General features: G+C 40.8%; 1 protein-coding gene across 1 annotated transcript in view; it reads left to right on the top strand.

Moving 5' to 3' along the window:
• ENTPD7 (ectonucleoside triphosphate diphosphohydrolase 7) overlaps positions 1 to 14,035 on the top strand; it is a 43,428-nt gene extending 29,393 nt beyond the window's left edge. Inside the window, exons 10-13 of the mRNA XM_007530259.3 lie at positions 3,374 to 3,698; positions 6,389 to 6,474; positions 9,563 to 9,724; positions 12,293 to 14,035. Coding sequence (XP_007530321.1) covers positions 3,374 to 3,698; positions 6,389 to 6,474; positions 9,563 to 9,724; positions 12,293 to 12,524 — 805 coding nt within the window. The 3' untranslated portion in view covers positions 12,525 to 14,035. The remainder of the gene's footprint in view (positions 1 to 3,373; positions 3,699 to 6,388; positions 6,475 to 9,562; positions 9,725 to 12,292) is intronic.
• The last annotated feature ends 9,260 nt before the right edge of the window (positions 14,036 to 23,295 follow it).

Genomic DNA, 23,295 nt, shown 5'->3' with positions numbered 1-23,295 from the left:
GCTTACAGAAATGGCCTCTTGCCATATCCTACCTTGTCGGGCTAGCATCGCGAGAGAGAGATGACCCAGGAACCAGTCTTGTGGCGGCAAGGCAATTCAAATTTTTATTCATCCGAGTGCCCCAGAGTTGGGCAGTAGCACACCTGGTTAAGCTACGTGGAGTAAAACCAATGGCCGTGTCAGCCTCTCGGTCTGCCTATGAGCGCTCTTTCAGGTTGGAACAGGGAAGAGACAAGACAGAAACGGAAGTGGCTTGACAATACCATACATGGTTAGGAAAGGGGCAGAGAAAGGCAAAAGGGGCTGGAAATAGTATGGACCTCCCCAACAACTGTTGCTAGGGATTCAACTGGTAGGATTAGCAATACCCTGGAGGGGGGAATTAGGAAGGAGACCTTTAGTTATTTGTAAGACAAAGCAGAAAATTGATATGTAGATAATAAAAGAAATGCAGGGTGGTGCAGGCTTAATGTTTTAAGGAATGCCGGCTCCTGGAAGCAGGAAGATGCAGCAGGGAAGTCTTATATGGCGGGCAACCTTTTGAGGTTCCTGTGACCCCCCTTTTGCTCAACCCATCCTTAGAGAGAGAGACTAACAGGGCGGACTCACCTCTCAGGTTAAGCCCTGCCAGGCTCCACCACATCCCCACAATTTCCCTACACTATTTCAGACATCAGAAGATTAAATGACATATATTAAGTTGCTAGTTTAAAATGTGTTATAACACAATTTCTAGAAAATCCTTCTGCAAGGCAGTGTCAACACATATTTATTGAACCACACTGAAATTACATCTTTTGAAAGAGTTAGGTTTCATAATAAGCATAAAAGATAGAAAGTATTTATAGCCAAACTTAACTTTTATTTGTATTTTCTTTTTTTTATTATTTATTTGTATTTTCTAAGGCTTATTATTTTTATAATATTTATTAGATAGAGGCAGAAAGAAATTGAGAAGGAAGGGGGAGACAGAGAGGGAATGGGCAAAGAGAGACCTGCAGCCCTGCTACACTGCTTGTGAGGCTTCCTCCCTTTAGGTAGAGACTGGGGGCTTGAGCCTGGATCCTGGTACTTTCATGTAACGTGTACTTTCAACCAGGTTTGCCACCACCCAGCCCCTGAAAATTAATTTTTAACTTATTCTCTCATTAAGTTCAGAATAGTGCACGTTTCCTCGAGCATGTACAAATCTCTGGTTATTGTGTACCTTAGGTGTTTGAAAACCTGATAAAGCCATTAAGATACAAATAGATGTGGGTTTTATTTTTAGCATTTAAGATTATTTCATCACTATGCACATTGAAGGAAAGCAGAATAGAAAGTTTTTTTTTTTCACAATAATTTTTTAGCCCTATTTGTTCATCTAGAAACACTACTTTGGGGCCGGGGAGGAAAGCATAATGATTATGCAGAGACTCTCATGACTGAGGCTCCAAAGTCCCAGGTTCAATCCCCCATACCACCATAAGCCAGAGCTGAGCAGTGCTCTGGTAAAAAAAGAAAGAAAGAAAGAGAAACACTACTTTGAAGAAGTACTGTTATGTTCCATTTATAATAATCTCTTTAAAAATATTTTTATTTATTTATTTATTACTGGATATAAAGAGAAATTGAGAGGGAGAGAGGCACAGAGATACCTGCAGCCCTGCTTTACCACTGCAGGTTGGGACCAGGGGCTTGAACTTGGGTCCTTTTGTACTGTAATGTGTGCACTTAACCAGATGTGCCACTGCATAGCCCTATAATAATTTCTTTACGGCTGTCAGCCGTCTTAGATTGGGTATGTGTTAAAGAAAACATTATCTAATAAGCTTTTCTTTTATTAGTGTTAAGTTTCTACTACAGGGTGCTTTTTTGGAGAATCTGTTATCCCAGATGGTGAATGTATTAAAATCAAGCATTATGTTCATATTCTAAAAACACACTTTATAAGTTGTGTTAATGAGATGGGGAGAGAACTAAAGTCTCATTCTGTCATGTAAGAGTCCAGGGATTAAACTCAGGACCTCATATGTGAGAGTTCAACACTTGGCTATACCACCTCCCAGAATGTCTGAAAACACTCTTAATATATGGAAGTGCTCATGGACCTCAGATCACTCCTGCTGGCACTGTGGCATCTGAAAAACAAATTACCAATTTTATTTTATTCCTTCATCAGCTATTACACTTCCTTTTCCATTGTCTTCTAAAAATTATTTATTTACTTTCTTTTGTTACCCTTGTTTTATTGTTGTAGTTATTATTGCTGTTGTTATTGATGTCATCATTGTTGGATAGAACAGAGAGAAATGGAGAGAGAGGGGGAGAGAAACATAGACACCTGCAGACCTGCTTCACAGCTTGTGAAGTGACTCCCCTGCAGATAGGGAGCCAGGGGCTCGAACCGGGATCCTTATGCCGGTCCTTGTGCTTTGCGCCACCTGCACTTAACTCACTGCGCTACCGTCTGACTCCCAAACTTATTTATTTTGGATAGAGAGAGAAATTGAGAGGGAAAGAGAAGATAGGGAGAAGAAGAGACACCTGCAGCACTGCTTCACCACTTGTGAAGGTTGTCCCCTGTAGGTGGGGACTGGAGGCTTGAATCCTTACTGGGTCCTTGTAAGCTGTAGCATGTGCACTCTGCCAGGTGTGCTACCACCCAGCCCCCCTTTTCCATTTTCTTTGTTGTTCTGATTTTCTCTCTCTCTCTCTCTCTCTCTCTCTCTCTCTCTCTCTCTGTGTCTCTTCATCCCCCTCCTTCCTCCCTCTCCTGTTTTTCTCTGATGTTTTCAGACTGCATCATTGTCTTACTATGCATCCACCTTTTTTTGTCTTATATTTAAGTCTTGCCGCCACTTTAGAAGATTGATTAATCTCATAATGTGTACTACCAGAAAAAAAATCTATAATTACAGGGCCAGATGGTGGCACACCTAGTTGAGTACATATAGTTCAGTGTACAAGAACCAAGGTTCAAGCCCCTGGTCCCCACCTGCAGGGGGAAAACTTCACAAATGGTGAAACATTGCTGTCTCCTCTTTTCCCTCTCAATTTCTCTCTGCCTCATTTTCATTTTCTTTTCTTTTTTAAAGATTTTATTTATTTATGAGAAAGGAGGAGAGAGAAAGAGCCAGATTTTACTCTGGCATATGCGCTTCCAGGGATTGAACTCAGGACCTCATGCTTGAGTCCAAAGCTTTATCGCTGCGCCACCTCCCAGACCACAACAGTTCTCGTTTCTAAACTGAAGTTGCTAAAGTGAAATGCTTATAGTGAAGTGGCTGTGATAGTACTCCACCTTTCTTTTCTTTTTTTCTTCCTTTCTTTCTTTCTTTCTTTCTTTCTTTATCTTGTAGTAGTAATGTCTATCTTTTTGTCACTGTGGTAGGTTGCTGGGCCAGAAGACAGGCCTGACTCCTGACAATCCATATCTGGATCCCTGCCTGCCTGTTGGCCTCACAGATGTGCTGCAGAGAAGCAGCCAAGTCCTGCACGTTCGAGGGAAAGGAGACTGGGCAGCTTGTGGGGCAATGCTGAACCCCTTGCTGGCTCGCTCCAACACCAGCCAGGCCTCACTGAATGGCATCTACCAGTCACCAATTGACTTCAACAACAGTGAATTCTACGGTTTCTCTGAGTTTTTTTACTGTACAGAGGATGTGTTGCGCATTGGTGGCCGCTACCATGGGCCAACATTTGCCAAGGCTGCTCAGGTAAATTATTTACGAGTGCAAGTCCTGCCAGCAGTGGCCCTTTATTGGAAAGATAACTTTGTGCAAGTATCAGCTCTAGGTTAATTTCCCCCTTTGTGGGTATTCTCATATGTAATGTGAAATAATGTCACAGAGGTGGAAATATCAACTTTCATTTTCTTGACTGATGGGATTAAGAACTGATGGTAGTGGTGGGAATTGTGTAGAGTTGTACCACTCTTATCCTATGGTTTTTGTCAGTGTTTCCTTTTTATAAATAAATTAAAAAAGAAAAACTGATGGTGGTATATAGTCACTTTGAATATTAGAAAAATGTTATGGAAAGTAGTGGTGAAGTATTGTTTAAATTTAAATTACAGAAAAAGTAAGAACTTACAAAATATGTGGAGCTTAAGCATCTTATAGACTTAAATTATTACCAGGAATGATAAACATTTAGCTAGCTCCTATGGCTCCTCCTTTTTTTTTTTTTTTTTTTTTTGTAATGATAGTGTAGCAGAGACAATGGGAGGGGCCACCGTACACCAAAGTTTCCTTCAGTGTAGTGGGGGCCAGGTTCAAACCTGGGTTGTAAATATGGCAGAGAAAATTATGGGAAGATGTTTGTATGTGTATGTATATATTTCTAAGTGGCTATTTTCTTTTAATTTTTTTTTTTTTTTTTTACCAGAGCCCTGCTCAGCTCTTGCTTATGGTATTGCAGGGGACTGAACTGGGACTTTGGAGCCTCTGGCATGAGAGTCTCTTTGCATAACCATTATGCTATCTACCCCATCCTCAGTTATTTATTTATTTGTTTATTTATTGCCTCCAGGGTTATCGCTGGGGCTCGATGCCTACACTACAAATCCATTTTTTGCCATTTTTGTTGCCCTTGTTGTTATTATTGCTGTTGTTGTTTAGGACAGAGAGAACCTGAAAGAGAATGGGGAAGGCAGAGAGGGGAAGAGAAAGACACCTGCAGACCTGTTTCACCACTAGTGAAGCAATCCCCCCCTCCCCGCAGGTGGGGAGCCGGGGACTCAAACCAGGATCCTTGTACTGGTCCTTGCACTTTGAGCCATGTGCAATTAACCCACTGTGCTACTGCCCGACCCCCTTTTAAATCTTTTAAATATATTTATTTATTTATTTATTTATTTATTTTCCCTTTTGTTGCCCTTGTCTCATTTTTTATTGTTGCTGTAGTTATTGTTGTTATTTATGTCATCATTGTTGCATAGAATAGAGAGAAATGGAGAGAGGAAGGGAAGACAGAGAGGGGAAGAAAGAAAGACACCTGCAGACCTGCTTCACCGCCTGTGAAATGACTCCCCTACAGGTGGGGAGCCGGGGGCTGGAACCAGGATCCTTACACCGGTCCTTGATCCTGTACGCCAATCCTTGAGCTTTGTGCCATGTGTGCTTAACTTAACTCTGCACTACCGCCCGACTCCCTTAAATAATTTCTTTTTATTAGTTACTAGATGTAGACAGAGATATTGAGAGAGAAAGACACCTACAACATTGTTTCACTGTTCCTAAAGCTTGCCTCTTGTAGGTGTGGACTGGGGGCTTGAACCGGGGTCCTTGAGCACTGTAATGTGCATGCCCCACTATATTTGGTTTTTGTCTGTCTTCTGCCACTAGAATATAAATCTCATGGTGACAGAGCATTTATTTGACTGTTTTATTCCCTTCGGGATTCCCTGGCAATTAGAAGAGTGTCTGGTGCAAAGCAGACAGGGATTGTCAGCTTCCTGAACAAACCAAAAGGAATGATTTCTTTTTTTCTTTTAAGTTGTATTGTTGTAGTTACTGTTGTTGTTATTGATGTCATCGTTGCTGGATAGGACAGAGAGAAATGGAGAGAGGAGGAAGTCAGGAGGTAGTGCAGCAAGTTAAGTGCAGGTGGCGCAATGCACAAGGACCAGTGCGGGCTCCCCACTTGTGGGGGGGTCGCTTCACAGGTGGTGAAGCAGGTCTGCAGGTGTCTATCTTTCTCTCCCCCCTCTGTCTTCCCCTCCTCTCTCCATTTCTCTCTGTCCTATCCAACAACGATGACATCAATAACAACAACAGTAATAACTATAATAAAAAAACACAGCAAGGACAACAAAAAGGGAAAATAAATAAATAAATATTTTAAAAATTTTAAAAAAAAGAAATGGAGAGAGGAGGGAAGACAGAGAGGGAGAGAGAAAGATAGGCACCTGCAGACCTGCTTCACCACTCATGAAGCTTCTCCCCTTTAAGTGGGTTGCCGGGGGCTCAAACTGGGATCCTTAACGCTGGTCCTTGCGCTTTGTGCCACCTGCACTTAACCCGCTGCACTACCACCAGATTCCCAGGAATGATTTCTTTGGTAATAATTGTGACATGGAAGCAGACCAGTGGTAGATCTTTAACCATTCTGTTCCATTTGCTTCACCTGCTCATGTCAAGGTGTAGAGTAGAATGAAACTCTTATCTTTTGATGTTGCTGCTCCTGGTTCTCACCTTACCTTTCTCTGAAGCCTCAGAGGCTCAGGAGCCACTCAAGTTTCCAGTGACCTGAGATCTGGGACTAAAATGGCAAAGGACCTGGCCCAGTGTTCAGTAAACAAATGGACCCTTTTTCATCTGTCAACCCATAGCCCACAAATTACATTAGATATTGAGCACTTTGCCTCCATTTTCATGTTGTACTATTTCTCGATTGGTTGTTCCAGGATTACTGTGGCATGAATTGGTCTGTACTAACTCAGAGATTTAAAAATGGCCTCTTTTCGTCACACGCAGATGAGCATCGACTCAAGTAAGTCATTTTGTTTTCTTCCTTAGATGTGGCCTGAAATTGTAGATTGGAGGTTTCGGTGAGGGAGGGGACGTGAGCAATGATACAGAATGGGTTTTATGTCGGAGAATTTGATTGTTTCAGACCTAGATTATTTGTCTTTGTTGTTGCCTGGGCTTCACCACACCAGATCGACTTTTTCAGAGTCAGAGAGAGGGAAAGCCATCAGAGGCTTCTCAAGTTCAATGGGTGCTATGATCAAACACCCATTCGGTTGAACATATGGCAAAGCAGGCGGGATCCTCCCAGGTGGGCTATGTCTCTAGCCCTTCAAATTTAAATCTTCTGAGGCACCAGGACTAAAAATAGTGAACCTGTTTTAGTGAAGTCAAGGAAGACCAAAGAGAGTCGTCTCCGAGTAGTTTGAAATCAAGAGGTGGTCAATATTTTTTTTTTAATATTTATTTTCCCTTTTGTTGCCCTTGTTTTATTGTTGTAGTTATTATTGCTGTTATTGATGTCATCATTGTTAGACAGGACAGAGAGAAATGGAGAGAGGAGGGGGAGAGAAACATAGACACCTGCAGACCTGCTTCACCACCTATGAAGCGACTCCCCTGCAGGTGGGGAGCCAAGGGCTCGAACCAGGAGGAGCCTTACCCTGGTCCTTGCACTTTGTGCCAGGTGCACTTAACCCGCTGCGCTACTGCCCGACTCCCAATTTTTTTAAATTAAAATGTCAAACATACAGAAAAGGGAGTTGGGCGGTGGCGCAGCGGGCTAAGCGCTTATGGCGGAAAGCACAAGGATCCCGGTTCGAGCCCCCCAGCTCCCCACCTGCAGGGGGGTCACTTCACAATCGGTGAAGCAGGTCTGCAGGTGTCTGTCTTTCTCTGCCCCTTTCTGTCTTCCCCTCCTCTCTCCATTTCTCTCTGTCCTATCCAACAAGAATGACATCAAGAACAACAATAACTACAACAATAAAAAAACAACAAGGGCAACAAAAGGGAAAATAAATAAATATTTTAAAATAACATACAGAAAAATGGGAAGAAAATAACAAACTACTTCAGCAGATGTCAGTATTTTGCCATTTTAGCTCATCAGTAGTCCTCTCATTTTGTAAATGTTTTCATGCAAAAATATTTTGCATTTAAAAAGAGAATAGGGGCTAGGGTAGATAGCATAATGGTTATGCAAAAGAGACTTTCATACCTGAGGCTTGAAAGTCTCAGATTTCCTATACCACCATAAACCAGAGTGGAGTGCTCTGGTAAAAGAAAGTTTAAAATGAGAGAGAATAGTGCAATGAGGGGGCTGGGCAGTAGCGCACTGAGTTAAGTGCACATAATATGAAGCGCAAGGTCCCAGTTTGAGCCCCTGGCTCACCACCTGCAGGAAGGTTAGGTCACTTCACAAGCAGTGAAGCAGGTTTTTCTCTCTCTCTTTCTGTCTTCCTGTCCCCTCTTAATTTCTCTCTGTCCTATCCAATAAAAATGGAAAAATAGCCAACAGGAGCAGTGTATTCTTACTGAGCCCCAGCAATAACCCTGGAGGCAAAAAGAGAAAGAAAGAAAGAAAGAAAGAAAGAAAGAAAGAAAGAAAGAAAGAAAGAAAGAAAACTCCTACATGACTATCACTCAGAGCTTCTCTAACAACTGTCAACTCCTTGCCAATTTTTTAAAAATATTTATTTATTTATTGCTAAATAGAAACAGAGAAATTGGGAAGGAAAAGGGAAACAGAGGGAGAGAGACAGAGAGACACCTGCAGCCCTGCTTCACCACTGGTGAAGCTTTCCCCCTGCAGGCCCCCCGGTCCTTACGTACTGTAGTGTGTTCGTTCAACCAGGTGCACCACCACCTGGCCCCTCCTTGCCAGTTTTATTTCTATTTGCCCACTCACTCCCCTCCCAACAAATAAATTCCAGACATCATGTAATCACAGTTTTAGATATTTTATTTCTCTGAAGATAATGACTCTGGGCAGGGGAGGGGGGAGGAAAGAGATGACATAGCCACATGATTACTGCATAAAGATGTTTTGTTTGTTTGTTTTGGCACAAGGGTTATTGCTGAGGCTCGGTACCAACACTCCAAATCCACCACTCCTGGCAGCTATTTCCTCCCCTTCCTATTTTTTTTTTTATTTGATAGGGTAGAGAGAAATTGAGAGGGGAAATGGAGAGGGAGAGAGAAAGAGAGAGAGACCTGCTTCACTGTTCATGAAGCATCCTTCTTGTAGGTGAGGAGCAGGAGTTCAAACCCAGCTCCTTGCGTATGTTAATGTGTACATTCAACTGGAAATGCTAATATCCAACTCCGTTAAAGTTTTTTTTTTTATTTTTTATTGCTAAATAATGGCTGGTGGAGGGGTTGATGGCCCAGCAGGTAAACGATATGCCTTCCATGTATGAGCTTCTGGACCCACTCCCAAGCACCACACATTAGAACCATTGACAGCACTAAAAGGACTCTGGATGGTGCTTTGGTGCCTTTTTCATTCTGAAAATCTAGAATGAAAATTCCACCTAGTAAGTGGCTCAGAAGTTAAGCAGATGCATGATGCCCTAGCCTCCATCCATAGTATGACATTAAAAACAAAAAAAAAAAAAAAAAAGAAATAGGCTCAAATTTGACACTCTCTAGAGGTGAAGAAGGTAAAGTAGAGACAGTTTTTTGTTGCTGTTTGTTGACAGTGACCAAGAGAATGCAAAGAAATTATTGTAATTCTTTTTTTTTTAAAAAAAAAAAAGGTGGTATAGGAGGTGGCACAGTGGATAGAACTTTGGACTCTTAAGCATGAGGTCCCGGGTTCACTTCCTGACAGCACATGTACCAGAGTGATGTCTGGTTTTTTGGTGTTTTTTTTTTTTCTCTCTCTCTCCGCCTATCTTTCTCATTAATAAATAAAATCTTATTTTTTATTTTTATATTTTTTTTACCCATGCAGTGGATAAAAGCTTTGGACTCTCACGTATGGGGTCCTGAGTTTGGTCCCCAGCATTGCATTTACCAGACTGATGCCCTGGTTATTTATTTTTCTCTTTCTTGCCCCCCCCCCCCATTAATAAATGTATAAATATAAAACTTTTTTTTTTGTCACGCAGATATCAGTGTTTTAAATCAGCCTGGATGTACCAAGTTCTTCATGAAGGATTCCACTTTCCCTATGACTACCCAAACCTGCAGACGGCCCAGCTGGTTTATGACCGAGAGGTTCAATGGACACTTGGAGCCATTCTGTACAAAACTCGATTCTTGCCACTCAGGTAAAATGAGCTGATCAAGCTGGCACCTTGAGCTCAGGAGGTGTCAGCTAGGGCCTCCACAAAGGTTTTGTTAGTGATCCCCACATATTACCATCACATGAACTATTATTTCTAACCAGTTGTGTTAAAACAGAAAGAAGGCTAAGAATTAAGAGTGTTGGGTCCATTTTTAAGTTTTGCAATTTCAAAAGTTCAGTGTATGTGTTCACTCAAAAATTAATGTTTAGGATTGAGTTCTTGCTAACCATATTGACTGATGAACCAAAATGTCATTCTTACATTACTCTGGCAAACATGTCTGACTAGAAAGCTGCAATGGAGAAGGATAGAGGATAGAGTGAGCTTTCCTAATAGGTAGAGTACTCTAGAGGAGGTGTCATTGGTTTGGAAGACTTCTCAGTTGGTTAGAATTAGAACAAAAGATGTTTTTAGTGGGTACTATCCCCAAGCCATGACAGTTTGATGGTCTTGTCCTTTTTTTGTTTTATTGTTTGTTTATTTTATTCCTTGGGAGAGGATTCATGGTTTATAGTCGACATTAAAATACATTAGTTTATACATGTGTAACACTTCTCAGCTTTAACATAACAATCTAAACCACCCCCGCCACCATGGTCTTGTTCTTATGTACTATAACATTATTTAGGGTACTATTTTTCCTGGATTATTTCTGATACCTAGATAAATTCTTAATTTTGGAGGTCTGCTTCTCTAAACTCAGGACCATCAGAAATAAGCAAGTGAGATGCAAGGGTAGGTAGCATAATAGTTATGCAAAGAGACTCTCATGCCTGAGGCTCTGAAGATCCCTGTTCAGTCCCCCACACCACCATAAGTCAGAGCTGATCAGTGCTCTGTAAAATAAATAAGTAAGTAAATAAATAAGCAGGTGATAAAAATGAGAGAAGAGCCCCCAGTCCCCACCTGCAGGGAAGCTTCATAAGTGGTGAAACAGCACTGCAGATGTCTTTCTTCCTCTCTGTCTCCATCCTTCTCAGTTCCTCTATGTCCTATCAAAATAAGTAAAATAAAACAATTTTTTAAGTGAGAGAATAGGGCTGGAGAGATAGCTCTCTAGGTATGGTAGCTGCATTGCCATCCATGCAACTGACATTTGAACCCCAGCACAATATGGTAGATGCTGCATCAACAGAGAAAGTTTTTTATTTATTTATTTATTTTCCCTTTTTGTTGCCCTTTTTTTAAAATAAATTTTTATTATCTTTATTTATCGGATAGAGACTGTCAGAAATTGAGAGGGAAGAGAGAGACAGAGAGGAAGAGAGACACCTGCAGCCCTGTGTCACCACTCGTGAAGCTTTCCCCCTGCAGGTGGGGACCAGGGGCTTGAACCTGGGTCCTTGCTCACTGTAATGTGTGTGCTTAACCAGGTGCACTACTACCTGGCCCCTTGCCCTTGTTATTTTTCATTGTTGTTGTAGTTATTGTTGTTGTTGTTATTGATGTAGTCATTTGTTGGATAGAACAAAGAGAAATGCAGAGGAGAGGAAGACAGAGAAGGGGAGAGAAACATAGACACCTACAGACCTGCTTCACCTCTTGTGAAGCGACTCCCCTACAGGTCGGGAGCTGGGGGCTCGAGCTGGTGTCGTATGCTTTACATTGGTTTGTTCTAGCCCTCCCCCGCCAAGAGAATTGGATCAGTCCTGTTAATTTCGCGGGCCTGCTTGGCCCCGCCCCAAGGAACCCCGAGAGAGGGGTTCCTGAGTCAGAGGGTTCCTGAGTCCGAGAGTTCCTGAGTTCCTGAGTTCGAGAGTTTCAGAGTTACAGAGTAAGAGAGAGTTCCACAGTGGAAGAGTTTCAGAGGGTTCCCCAGTGGGATCCTTACTCTGGTCCGTGTGCTTAACCTGCTGCGCTACCACCCAACTCCCAACAGAGAAAGTTTCACTGGTGCTATGGTGTCATTCTCTCTCTCTTTCTAATTATCCAAGTGAAAAAGTGGCCTAGAAAAGTGAAATTGAACAAACACAAAGCCCCAGTTAAAAAAAAATAAGTGAAAAGAAATGAGAGAAAGGGGAACTGGAGAGACTTGCCATAACCAGTGGATAATTACTCACCTGCAAAAGTGCTGTCTCAGCCATTGCCATTTCTCATTTGTAGAGCAAAGCCAAAAGTTGATGCATTTTTTCAGCTGGGAGACTTATATATTTAAAAAATACAACAAACCAAACAGGGTGGAAATGGATTTTGTATCTGCGTCACCAGAGAACAACTTCTGTTCTAGACAGGTAGATCACTGCACTTTGGTTTGCACACCTCTTAGCCGCCCCCCACCCCCACCCCCAGAGTATAATGCTGTTAATCAGGCAAAAGCTTTCTATAACCGTATCCTAAAGTGCGGTGATCTGCCAGTCTAGAACAGAAGCTGCACTGGTGGTCCTGATACCAAATCCATTTCACTTGGCAGCTCTGGGGCTGGGGATATTAGCCAGCATTGCTTGCTCTGTGGAGCTAATGTCTTAGCATATTTGCTTGAATAGAGTAAGTGCGGGAGCACCACCAGTCGTCTTAAACAGCTTCTCTCTGAAACCAACATTCTTCCCTTAGGGATCTACGGCAGGAAGGTGTCCGACAAGCCCATGGTAGCTGGTTCCGTCTCTCTTTTGTCTACAACCATTATCTCTTCTTCGCCTGTATCCTGGTGGTGCTACTGGCTATCATCTTGTACCTTCTGCGGTTACGCCGAATTCACCATCGACACACTGGAGCCTCAGCTCCATTGGACTTGCTGTGGATCGAAGAGGTGGTGCCCATGATTGGGGTACAAGTAGGGCCATGAGGCTAGACATGGGTGAAGGATGCTAGAGTATCCCCGAGCTGCTGCTCATTGAGTTCCACTACTTTCTTGTATTGGCTCAGATGCTGCTTTGCCTGACCTTGTGGATATTTGGCCTTGGAATTTTGACTTTAGTATCTACTTTGATTTTTCTCTCAATTTCCAGGTTTTCTTCTCTGGAAAAACTGTCAGATAATCTATACAAAACTAAATAATGAGAGATTGGTGCTAACAAAGAGGCCCAACCTTTGTCCATCTGAAGCATGTTTCTTTTCCCTTATCTGAAGGGTTTGGTGTGTTCCAGAAATTTGACTTTTCTCCCCTTGCTAAAGTATGAAGTTTAACATTGGAGTCACAAGAAGACTGGCTGAAACCAAGCTTGGAGCATCTGAAACAAAGCCGAAGACATTCTTGCAAGAGCAGCAGTCCCTTCTTTCTCTGTAACAGAGATGTCATTTATGTGGAGATCCACAGCCTTTAATAGGGACCCAAGGTCTTTGAAGTTCAGTGGGACAGATATGAATTTCCAGGCAACCAAAGTAACAGCTTCTTTGCTTTCTTGACAAAGAAGCTATCATGAGTATGGTCCAGGATCCCTAATATAGAGTTGCCAGTGTTAGTACATGATTTTAAAAGGTGAGAACCTCAGCTAAATGAATGGTCCATTGCAGATTTTGACAGTGTCTTATCTGATGCCTGGTATAACCAAATTAGATTTTTTTTTCCCATGTCTATGTACCTCACAGGCTGTTTGGGCATTATTTTTTTTTTTTCTCTTTGAGCCTTAAGTGTGTTTGTCCATTATACAGGAATTCTCAAGAAGAATTCCTTAATTTTACTGCTAAAGTCAGCATGTGATTTGGGAAGGATATATTTGAGTTGTTTCTAAAGAAGAGAAGAATGTTATCAGGACAGTTGACAAGGCATAATAAAACCCAAATTTTTACTAATTTATTAATTAATGTCTTTCTGAGAAATAGAAATGTTCTCAATTTGACTCTTGAACTGTCTGATAAGAAGCATATTCACAATTTTGGAGTAAACTGAAAATTCTATTAATAAGCCACTTGAAAATTTTCAGAACCTTTGTTGAAAGACTGTTCAGTCACAGACAGCTTATCTAGTAATGAGAAGTGAGAAAAAGCCATAAGAATTATATTTTCATTCACTACCCTTCAGGAGCTCTGTTGCTTCTTAACATTTAACCTTCAGTTTGCACAAGGATTTCATTTCATTTTCATGAACTTATTCTTCCATGGATTTTTTTTTTTTTTTTTTTTTTTTAACTAGAGCACTGTTCAGCTCTGGCTTATGGTAGTGCAGAGGACTGAACCTGGGACTTTGGAGCCTCAGGCACAGGAATCTCTTTTCTCTTTGCATAACCATTATGCTGTCTACCCCGCCCCTATCGAGTTTTTATACTTGTTTTGCCCAAGAATATGTTCCTAGAGTTGAGGGTTGAATTAATCGTTCTTTCTTTTTTTAATTATTATTGTGGTCCAGGAGGTGGCGCTGTGATAAGGCTTTGGATTCTCAAGCATGAGGTCCTGAGTTCGATCCCCGGCAGCACATGTGCCAGACTGATGTCTGGTTCTTTCTCTCTCCTCCTATCTTTCTCATTAATAAATAAATAAAATCTTTTTAAAAAATTATTATTATATTGTATTTCTGCTGTAGAATTCTAGATTAGATAGAGAGAGTGGTTTGATGTTAAAGATAAAAAGTATAAGTGCACACATTACAGTGTGCAAGGACACAGGTTCAAGCCCCTGACTTCCGCCTGCAGTGGGGAAGCTTCACAAGTGGTGAAGCAGGGCTGCAGGTGTCTCTCTGTCTCTCTCCCTCTCTATCTGCCTTTCCCTCTCTACTTCTCTCTATATCCAATAATAAATAAAAAATTTTTTAAAGATTAAAAGTAGAATTAAATATTAATTCTGTGCTGGGAGCAGAAAGAAATGAAATGCTTGATAAAATGTGAAAAAGAAATGAAAATTTCTTATAATAAACTGAGATGGAAGTAAGTATCTCCTGTAGGCAGGTAGATGAGACAATGAGGACTCTTGAATTGCTTCAAATTAGATAAAAATGGAGCCAGCAGAGTCATAGTTCCCTTGGAAATCTTTTTCACTTTTTATTAGAACTTCTGTCACTGTAATTTAATTTTCAAGACTTCAATATTTCCTTTTAAAAACAAACAAAACTCATTATTTTTGTGTCCCAGTGGGTGGCCTTTCCTTGCCTTACGAATGCTGCTTATAAATGTCTAACTCTCTGCTAGTCATTACCTACTCCGGTAATTCTTTTCATTTTGGGTTTCCAAATCTACTGTCTTTTGGTTTTCATTTTCTTGTGAGATCTGGTCAATGATCTATAATAGTTAAGAAGCTACCTTCTTAATTGGCTTAACGGTGTATGCTCAAAATGAAGTTTAAAGGCTCTTGTTAGCAAAGTTACTCATCTTGGTTATACTAGTAATAATAGCTACTATTTATTAAGCACTTGTGTTTCAAACACTTAAAATTTTTCTATGTGGCATTAATCATTATGACATCCTTTCAGATTGATATTAACTGTATTCTTTTTATAGTTGAGAAACTCAGGATACATGTTTATCAGGTTTTTTTCAACATAAATGTATTTCTTATTCTTAACTTATTCTAGTCTTTGAATTTTTTAGTGTATTTTATTCTGTTTATTACCATATTATTGTAAGATCTAGAGTTTTCTTTATTGTCATGAATAAGATTTCTCAGAACTCTATGTTGTAAAAAATAAGATGAAAATTTTATCATACTCCTCAGAAAAACTGAATATTTGCTCTTTGTGTTGATTCCTGTGCTTCTTCCATTGTTCCCAATTAATAGATTTTCAATGAAATTTCATTAGAAAAAAGTCATGTAATCTTTGTTGAGAAAACTGTGTGTGCTTTTACATATAGTGCTTTCTCATAATGAAATAGTCAAGCTTATAGAATCAGACAGTCTTTCACTTTTAACCCCCTAATTTTAGCCTTCAGTGTTTGTGTGCGTTTGTTTACCAGAGCACTGCTTAGTTATGGCTGTCGGCTATTACTGGTGCCAGGAATTGAACTTGGGACCTCAGAGCTTTGTGCATGGAAGTCATTTGAATAGCAATTATGCTATCACCCCCACCCAGTTTTTTGTCTGTGTAAAGATTTCTGATCAGCACGGAGTTTTGACCTGCTCCATTTCCGATGTGGTCCAGTTCACTCCTCCTTAGGTAACCTGGAAGGCCCCCCCACTCCTGGGAGATCACTATATTGATGCCAAACCTAGTGTGGACACTAAGCGCACTGCAGCTCCAGCCTCAAACTCCCATGTAGCTGGGACTACAGGTGTGTGCCACCACACTGGGCTTCTTTAAAGATTTCTATTAGTAATCTCACATTGTAGACAATTCACTTAACAAGATAAATATGGCTTCGTAAAATTTGCATTCCAAACTGGCTCTTTTGAATCTTCATCTTCATGATGAAGCATCAATAAACCTGAACTGTTTTAGTGTTTTTATATTTTTTCTCCTTATTTTTTACCAGAGCATTGATCTGTTCTGGCTTATGGTGGTGCAGGGTATTGAACCTGGGACTTCAGAGCCCCAGGCATGAGAATCTCTTTCCATAGCCATTATGCTATTTATCCCCACCCTAGTGCTTTTCTTATTACTATGAGACACTTCACAAATGTTAATAGTCTTCAGCCATACTACCCTGAACACTCCCAATCTCAGAAGCTAAGCAGGATCGGGCCTGGTTATTGGATGGGAGACCAATGTCAATAGCATGGTCAGTGGCTTACAGGAGTGATACTTTTAGTCTGTGTTGCCATAACCCATCACTTTTCTTTAACTCCTTGTTACCACATCATCATGAAACTATATATAATACTCAATGATGTGCCATTAGCATTCTGTAAGCCAAATTATACCATCTTTCTCTTAAATTGATTTCCCTTGATCAAGGAAATTTTACTGTCCACCAATCTGTATTCTTTTTTTATTAACCAGAGCACTGCTCAGCTCTGGTTTATGGTGGGATAGGGGATTGAGCCTGGGACTTTGGAGCCTCAGGCACAAAATTCAGGTGTCTCTTTGCATAACCATTAATGCTATCTATCCCTGCCCTCCAATCTATTTCTCCAGATGTCATCCTAAGTATTTGGACTGTTCCTTACTCAGTCTAAGACCTCCTGTTAACTACGAAAGCTGTAGGCAGTGACGACTGAAATGATTGGTTGAAAGTTTGTCCTGCACTTGCTTGTCTCATCAGCACTGACACTATCATATCCGTATTTGTATTGCTTAAATAAAATAACTTCTCACTGATGTCCCTTCCCTATACCTCTGTTCTCTTAGTTTATTATTACACTTTTTGTCAGGAGAGAAAGACAAGTGGATAGAATGATTCAGGGAAAAAAAAACACTTCATGAGCAGCCAAACTAAATTCTAGTTCTGGCTTTGCCATTAAACTACGACAACTTGGCCTAGGCAAAATATCTGCCCTGTTTTCTTTGTTTCTTGGCCTGTTTTCAAAAGCAATTATCATGCATAAAGTTCATAAGATGTAATTTTTAACACTGGACTTTTAGAAGCCTTGTTGTTAACTTCCTTGGTTTTATGGATGATATATTTGGGGCCTGGAGTGGTATTAATAGGCACATGGTCTTGATGAGTGACCTGGTCCGGGTTTCTTTCTTCTCTGTACCATCCACATTCTTTGACAGCTACAATGAAATGCTCACTAATGGAACTTTCCTAAGAGATCTTTTTGTTTGTTTGTTTGTTTTTGTCAACAGCATATTTGTGTTATAGATACCTACAACTTCCTACCTGCAGGGGGAAAGCTTTACAAGTGTTGATGCAGGGCTGCAGGTGTTTCTCCCTCTCTATCTCACCCTCCTCCCTCAATTTTTCTGTGTCTCTCCAATAATAAATTAAACTTAAATTAAATTTTAAAAAGGGGACCAGGTGGTGTATCACCTGGTTAAACACTCACATTATAGTTCACAAAAACCCAGGTTCAAGCCCCTAGTCCCCACCAGCAGGGGGAAAGCTTCATGAGTGTGAAGCAGGGCTGCAAGTGATTCAGCCTTCTAGCCTCTCTAACTTCCCCACCCCTTTCAACTTCTGTCTCTTATGTTTTTTAAAAAAATATTTTTAATTTATTTATTAATGAGAAAGATAGGAGGGAAGAACCAGACATCACTCTGGTACATCTGCTGCCAAGGATTGAACTTGAGACCTCATGCTTGAGTGTCTAGTGCTTTATCCATTGTGCCACCTCTCGGACCACTCTGTCTCTATCCAATAATAAGTAAAAATAAAATAAAATAAAATAGATACCTGCAACTAACTGTGCCCAATCTATATGACTGTTGCTGTTATTAATTTGTGATTGCTCACATTTAAGAATAAAATGCGAAATATTTTGTTAAAAATTCCATCGTGCTTTTACTATGTCTATTCTTGTTTCCCTTCTTTTAATACATTTAAAATTTTGATGTCTTTTTTAAACATTTTACATATTTTATGCTTTTTTTTTTTTTTTCCCAGAGCATTGCTCAGCTGTGGCTTATTATGGTGTGGGAAACTGAACCTGAGACCTTGGAGCCTCAGACATGAATCTCTTTGCATAATCATTATGCTCTCTCCACCACCCTATAAAAATTCTTTTAACCATGGCATCCAAGCAATTCGTGTGACAGTATCAATGCCTATTATCTACCTCATTAACAAATTTGGGTGAATTCTTATATTGTTCCCAGACTTCCTTTTTAAAATTTTTTTCAGTTGGACCTTTTCATACTAATTCAAAAATACTACCCAATTTCCCCTTTTGTTGTGGTATGTAATCAATTTGAATTAGGAATTAAGGTAGAAGTAGCCATGAATGTTTTAAATTCTCCCAAATTAATCTTTCAGGTGGTTCTAGTTTGAGAATCCTGATACTAAGGCCCTATGTTTGTCAGATTTGTAAGATCCCACATTAAACAAGTGTTCCCTTTCTCCCTGAATAATTCATTATTTCTCAGTATGGTTATTAGAAAAATGGAGAAGAAATACACCTCTTGATCCTTTTTTTTATTTCTAAGTTTGAGGCATAGGCAGCCCTAAATTCATGTCTGCCCCTACACCTTCCCCTTAGTGTAGCCACATGTAGACAGACCCTCTGGTGACTTGCCACTTCATTATCAATCCACTTCTCCAGTCTGTGAAACTCTGCTACTTTCTTCTCCAAATCACCTAATAGAAGTTGATCTGCCAGGGTTGCTGGTGGTGAAGGCTCTGCCCCTCATCAGCTTCACAAGTCTCTCTGCAAACAGGGATCCCTGATAAAATCTTTGATTCCTGGTGTTCCTGAGTATGTTTACTGTATTTGAAATTCTCATTTCACAGTTCCTTATCAGTGAAAGCCCTGAAGTATATGCTGGGTGTCCTCCATTATTTCTGTTGTGAGCAAGAGTCTGCAGTGTATTGAAAGACTTTTTTTTTTTTTTTTTTTTAGTATGGCCCACAAATAAACACTTTCCTTCCCTACAGCACAAACACCCTAAAGGCTACCTGTATTGCATCACTTTATGGGTTGTTAAAATAGTGTTTTTCTAGTGTTCCATGTTGTTACTGACAGATCTTAACACTTCTCACCATACTCTTAAGGCTGTTGAGCCAAATGTACAATGCACAGGAGAAAGGAAATGCATTTCTCCTTTACTCAGGGGCATGCGTCTATATGCTGCAGATGCAGATATGTAGCCTATCTGCAGCCTCAGGATCAGATGCAGATAAACTGGTTTTCCTAAAGATGAGCGGTGCTGATCTTTGCAACCAGTATTGCTTAGTAGATAGTCTCACCCCTGCCACAATGGATGGCATTTGTCTATGTAAATTAAAGACAAATTCTTGGTTAAGAAAGCCAAGTGTTTGCATTTCTTTGATGTTCTAAAAATAGAGATAGCTTTCTAAAGTATTGAATTCACTTAATTTTTTAAAATATTTATTCCCTTTTGTTGCCCTTGTTTTATTGTTGTAGTTATTGTTGCTGTTATTGGCATTGTTGTTGGATAGGACAGACAGAAATGGAGAGAGGAGGGGAAGACAGAGAGGAGAGAAAGACACCTGCAGACCTGTTGGTATTCTTCGTGTTGGTTTGGCCCCCTTCCCCCTACCTCTGAGAGAAATGGTTTGGTCCTTGCTAGTTTCGGGCCCCTCTTTCTCCCCGCCCCCTATGCTAAGGACGTGCAGAGAGTCCCAGCAGCAGCTGCGGAGGAAGAATGATGGAGAAGCACATGGTGTGGTGATTTGCCTGTTAGTGAATAAAGATTAAACTGCAGCTTGTCAGCCCAGCCGTGTGTCCCCGAGTCTGTCTCTGTCTACCACCGCAACGCTAGCCAGCCAGCTGGAGCCCCCGAATTTAACAATACAGACCTGCTTCACCACTTGTGAAGCGACTCCCCTGCAGGTTGGGAGCCGGGGGCTCCAACTGGGATCCTTATGCCAGTCCTTGCGCTCTACACCACGTGTGCTTAAGCCGCTGCAATACCCCCCAACTCCAGAATTCACTTAATTTTATAGGTATATGATTTATTTTGAAAGAGGTATTGGGACATCAATCTGTGATCATCCATCTCCCATTTATTGATGCAACATTTGGTGTGTCTGGTGCTAGTAGCATAAAACAAAAATAATTTGGATAGAGACCAGGTGATGTTACACCTGGTTGAGCACACATATTTCAATGCACAAAGACCAGGGTTCAAGCCCCCAGTCCCCACCAGCAGGGGAGAAGCTTTATGAATGGTGAAGCAGTGCTGAAAGTATATCTCTCCCTGTATCCCCCTTCCTCTTGATTTTTGTCTCTGCAATAAAGATAATATATATTTTTAAATCTTAAAAAATAATTTAGATACTCTCCATCAGGAGATCATAGATGGACACAATAGTTAAAACTTAAATGCAACCAGATCTGTTATCTTTGTTCATTATCTTTAATAACAAGTGAAGTCGGGGGAGGGGGGTGGCGGTAGCAGCGGGCTAAGCACACATGGCGCAAAGCACAAAAAGTGAAGCTGGAGTAGATAGCATAATGGCTATGCAAACAGACTTTCATGACCGAGGCTCTGAAGTGCCAGGTTCAATCCATGCCCCCCCCACCAACTTTGACACCCTCTCCCCAGATAATGCCTTTGGCCCACCTGCATGTTAGCTGTCATGCTCAAGCAAAAATTAGTAAAGTCATGGGCCCCTTGGAATATACCTAAAATAGACCTAGTAGCTTTCTCCACAATAGAGACCCTGAATCTTATCAGCTAGTCTTCCCTCTAGGTTCCTGATTATTAAACAATTTGCTCTTCTTTATATCTTAATGCTTTTTCAGCCAAGTTGCAGATTCTACCATGATGTCAACCTGACTTCCCTGGGCAGATGACCTCACCAGTATACCCTAGAACCCCACCTTTCCAGACCCCAGCCCCACTAGGGAAAGATAGAAACAGGCTGAGAGCATGGATCCACCTGCCAACACCCATGTTCAGTGGGCAAGCAATTACAGAAGCCAGGCATTCCACCTTCTGTACCCTGTAATATTTTTGAGTCCATGCTCCCAGAAGGATAAAGAACAGGAAAGCTTTCAAGGGATGGGGTGGGATACAGGGTTCTGGTGGTGGGAATTATACCCCTCTTATCCTACGGTCTTGTTAATCATTATTAAATCAATTAAAAAATATATACTGCTTCCAGAGATTGTGGTTTAGATTTAGGTGAGACTAGGGCTATAGGATTAAAAAATTCCCAATGTAAACTGAAAACTGAGTCACTAGCGTAAGTCCCAGGGTCTGAGTTTTTAAAAGTAAAACTGTCTACTTCTCTTCCATTAAGAACATGAGAGTGGCACAGAATACTGGAATATTGGAGAAAGCTCCCCTAACACAGCCCATGCCTTTCCATGTGTGAAGCCCCAGCTCTGAAGCCCAGCACATGGGAGCACCACAGCATCAGGGGGAAATCTGCAGACGGTGAATAGCATTACGGTATCTCTTGCTCCCATTATCAGAAATTAAAAAAAAAAAAAAAAACCCAGTTATTGTAGGCACAGTGTTAATAGTGGATGTGAGGTTCTGGTGATGTCAAAATAAAAAGGGTAGGGGACCCCTGGCTCCCCACCTGCAGGGGAGTCACTTCACAGGTGGTGAAGCAGGTCTGAAGGTATCTTTTTCTTTCTCTCTGTGTTCCCCTGCTCTCTCCATTTCTCTCTGTCCTATCCAACAATGATGACATGAGTAACAATAATAACAACAACTCCAATAAAACAAGGGCAACAAAAGGGAATAAATAAATACCAAGTTGCAAAAAAAGGGCAGAGGAGAGGAACAGATCATCTGGTCAGACTGTTAGGTGAGGAAAACCTTTTTTAAAAAATTCATATATTTTTATTAGTGATTTAATAATGATTTATAAGATTATAGGTGTTGGGCATTAAGCCCTGCTTCATTGTTGATACTATGGTCTATTTACATAATCATTGTTTTGCCTGAGACCTGCCCTGCCTGCAGGGTATTGGTTTATCCCATTGGTTAGAACCTTCGCAACAGCTGCTATGGAAGCTAAGTTCGCGCTCTTTTCTTTTCTCCATCCCCTCTCCTAGCCATTTTCTTTACCAACCTGCCACTTCTAGTTTCTAAGATATAAAGGTGTTGTCTCTGATCCATAAAGGCATTGCATTGCGTTCCCACTCAGCCAGGAGTTCCTGGTCTTCTCTCTCCGGCGACACTAACCAGGCAATAGGGGTATATTTCCACACCATTCCCATCACCAAAATTCTGTGTCCCTAACCCCACCAGTTCTTTCCAACTCATAGAGGAGTTCACTCCGTGTGTGTGTGTGTGTGTGTGTGTGTGTGTGTGTGTGTGTGTGTGTGTGTGTATATATATACACATATTCAAGTTCATGTGTTTCATTAATTTTATTTTTTGTAATATTTATTCCCTTTTGTTGCCCTTTTTATTGTAGTTATTATTGTTGTTGTTATTGATGTCATTGTTGTACAGGACAAAGAGAAACAAGTGTTGGCAAGAACATGGAGAAAATGAAACTCCTGTGCACTATTGGTGGGAAGTAAAATGATGTAGCCACTAACTATGGAAAATAGTCAGGAGGTTGCTCCAAAATAAAAATAGAACGGCCATGTGATGCAGCAGCCCTACTCCATAACTTTCAAAGATATATGCATCTGTATTGTCACTGCAGCATTATTTACAATAGCTAAAACAAGTTAGGTGTCCACTGAAGGAAGAATGGATAAGTGTGATATACATGATGAAATACAAGTGGTCTGGGAGGTGGTGCAGTAGATAAAGCACTGGACTCTCTTCTTTTTTTTTTAACCACAGCATTGTTCAGCTCTGGCTTATGGTGGTGCTGCGGATTGACTCTGAGGCATTTTGTGCCTCAGGCATGAAAGACTTTTTGCATAACCATTTATGCTATCTCCCCAAGCCCAGAGTAAAATCTTGCTCTTTGTAATAACATGAATGGGTTTGGAGAGTATTATGGTAAGTGAAATAAGAATAAGACAAATACTGTACAACTTCACATCTATGTGGCATCTTAAAATGAAACAAATTACAGACCCAACAACAACAACAGATGGTGACCAACGGGAAGGAAACTATGGGAGTGGGAAAAATGTATAAAGAGGATCACAAAGGAAAACTTCCAGTTACAAAATTCAGTCATGGAGTTATAATGTAGAATGAGCATTAT

This window comes from Erinaceus europaeus, chromosome 14 (genome assembly GCF_950295315.1).
Source record: "Erinaceus europaeus chromosome 14, mEriEur2.1, whole genome shotgun sequence".
In the NCBI taxonomy this organism is placed as follows: domain Eukaryota; kingdom Metazoa; phylum Chordata; class Mammalia; order Eulipotyphla; family Erinaceidae; genus Erinaceus; species Erinaceus europaeus.
Note: the sequence above shows the minus strand (reverse complement) of the source record. Positions and strands in the feature narration are given on the sequence as shown.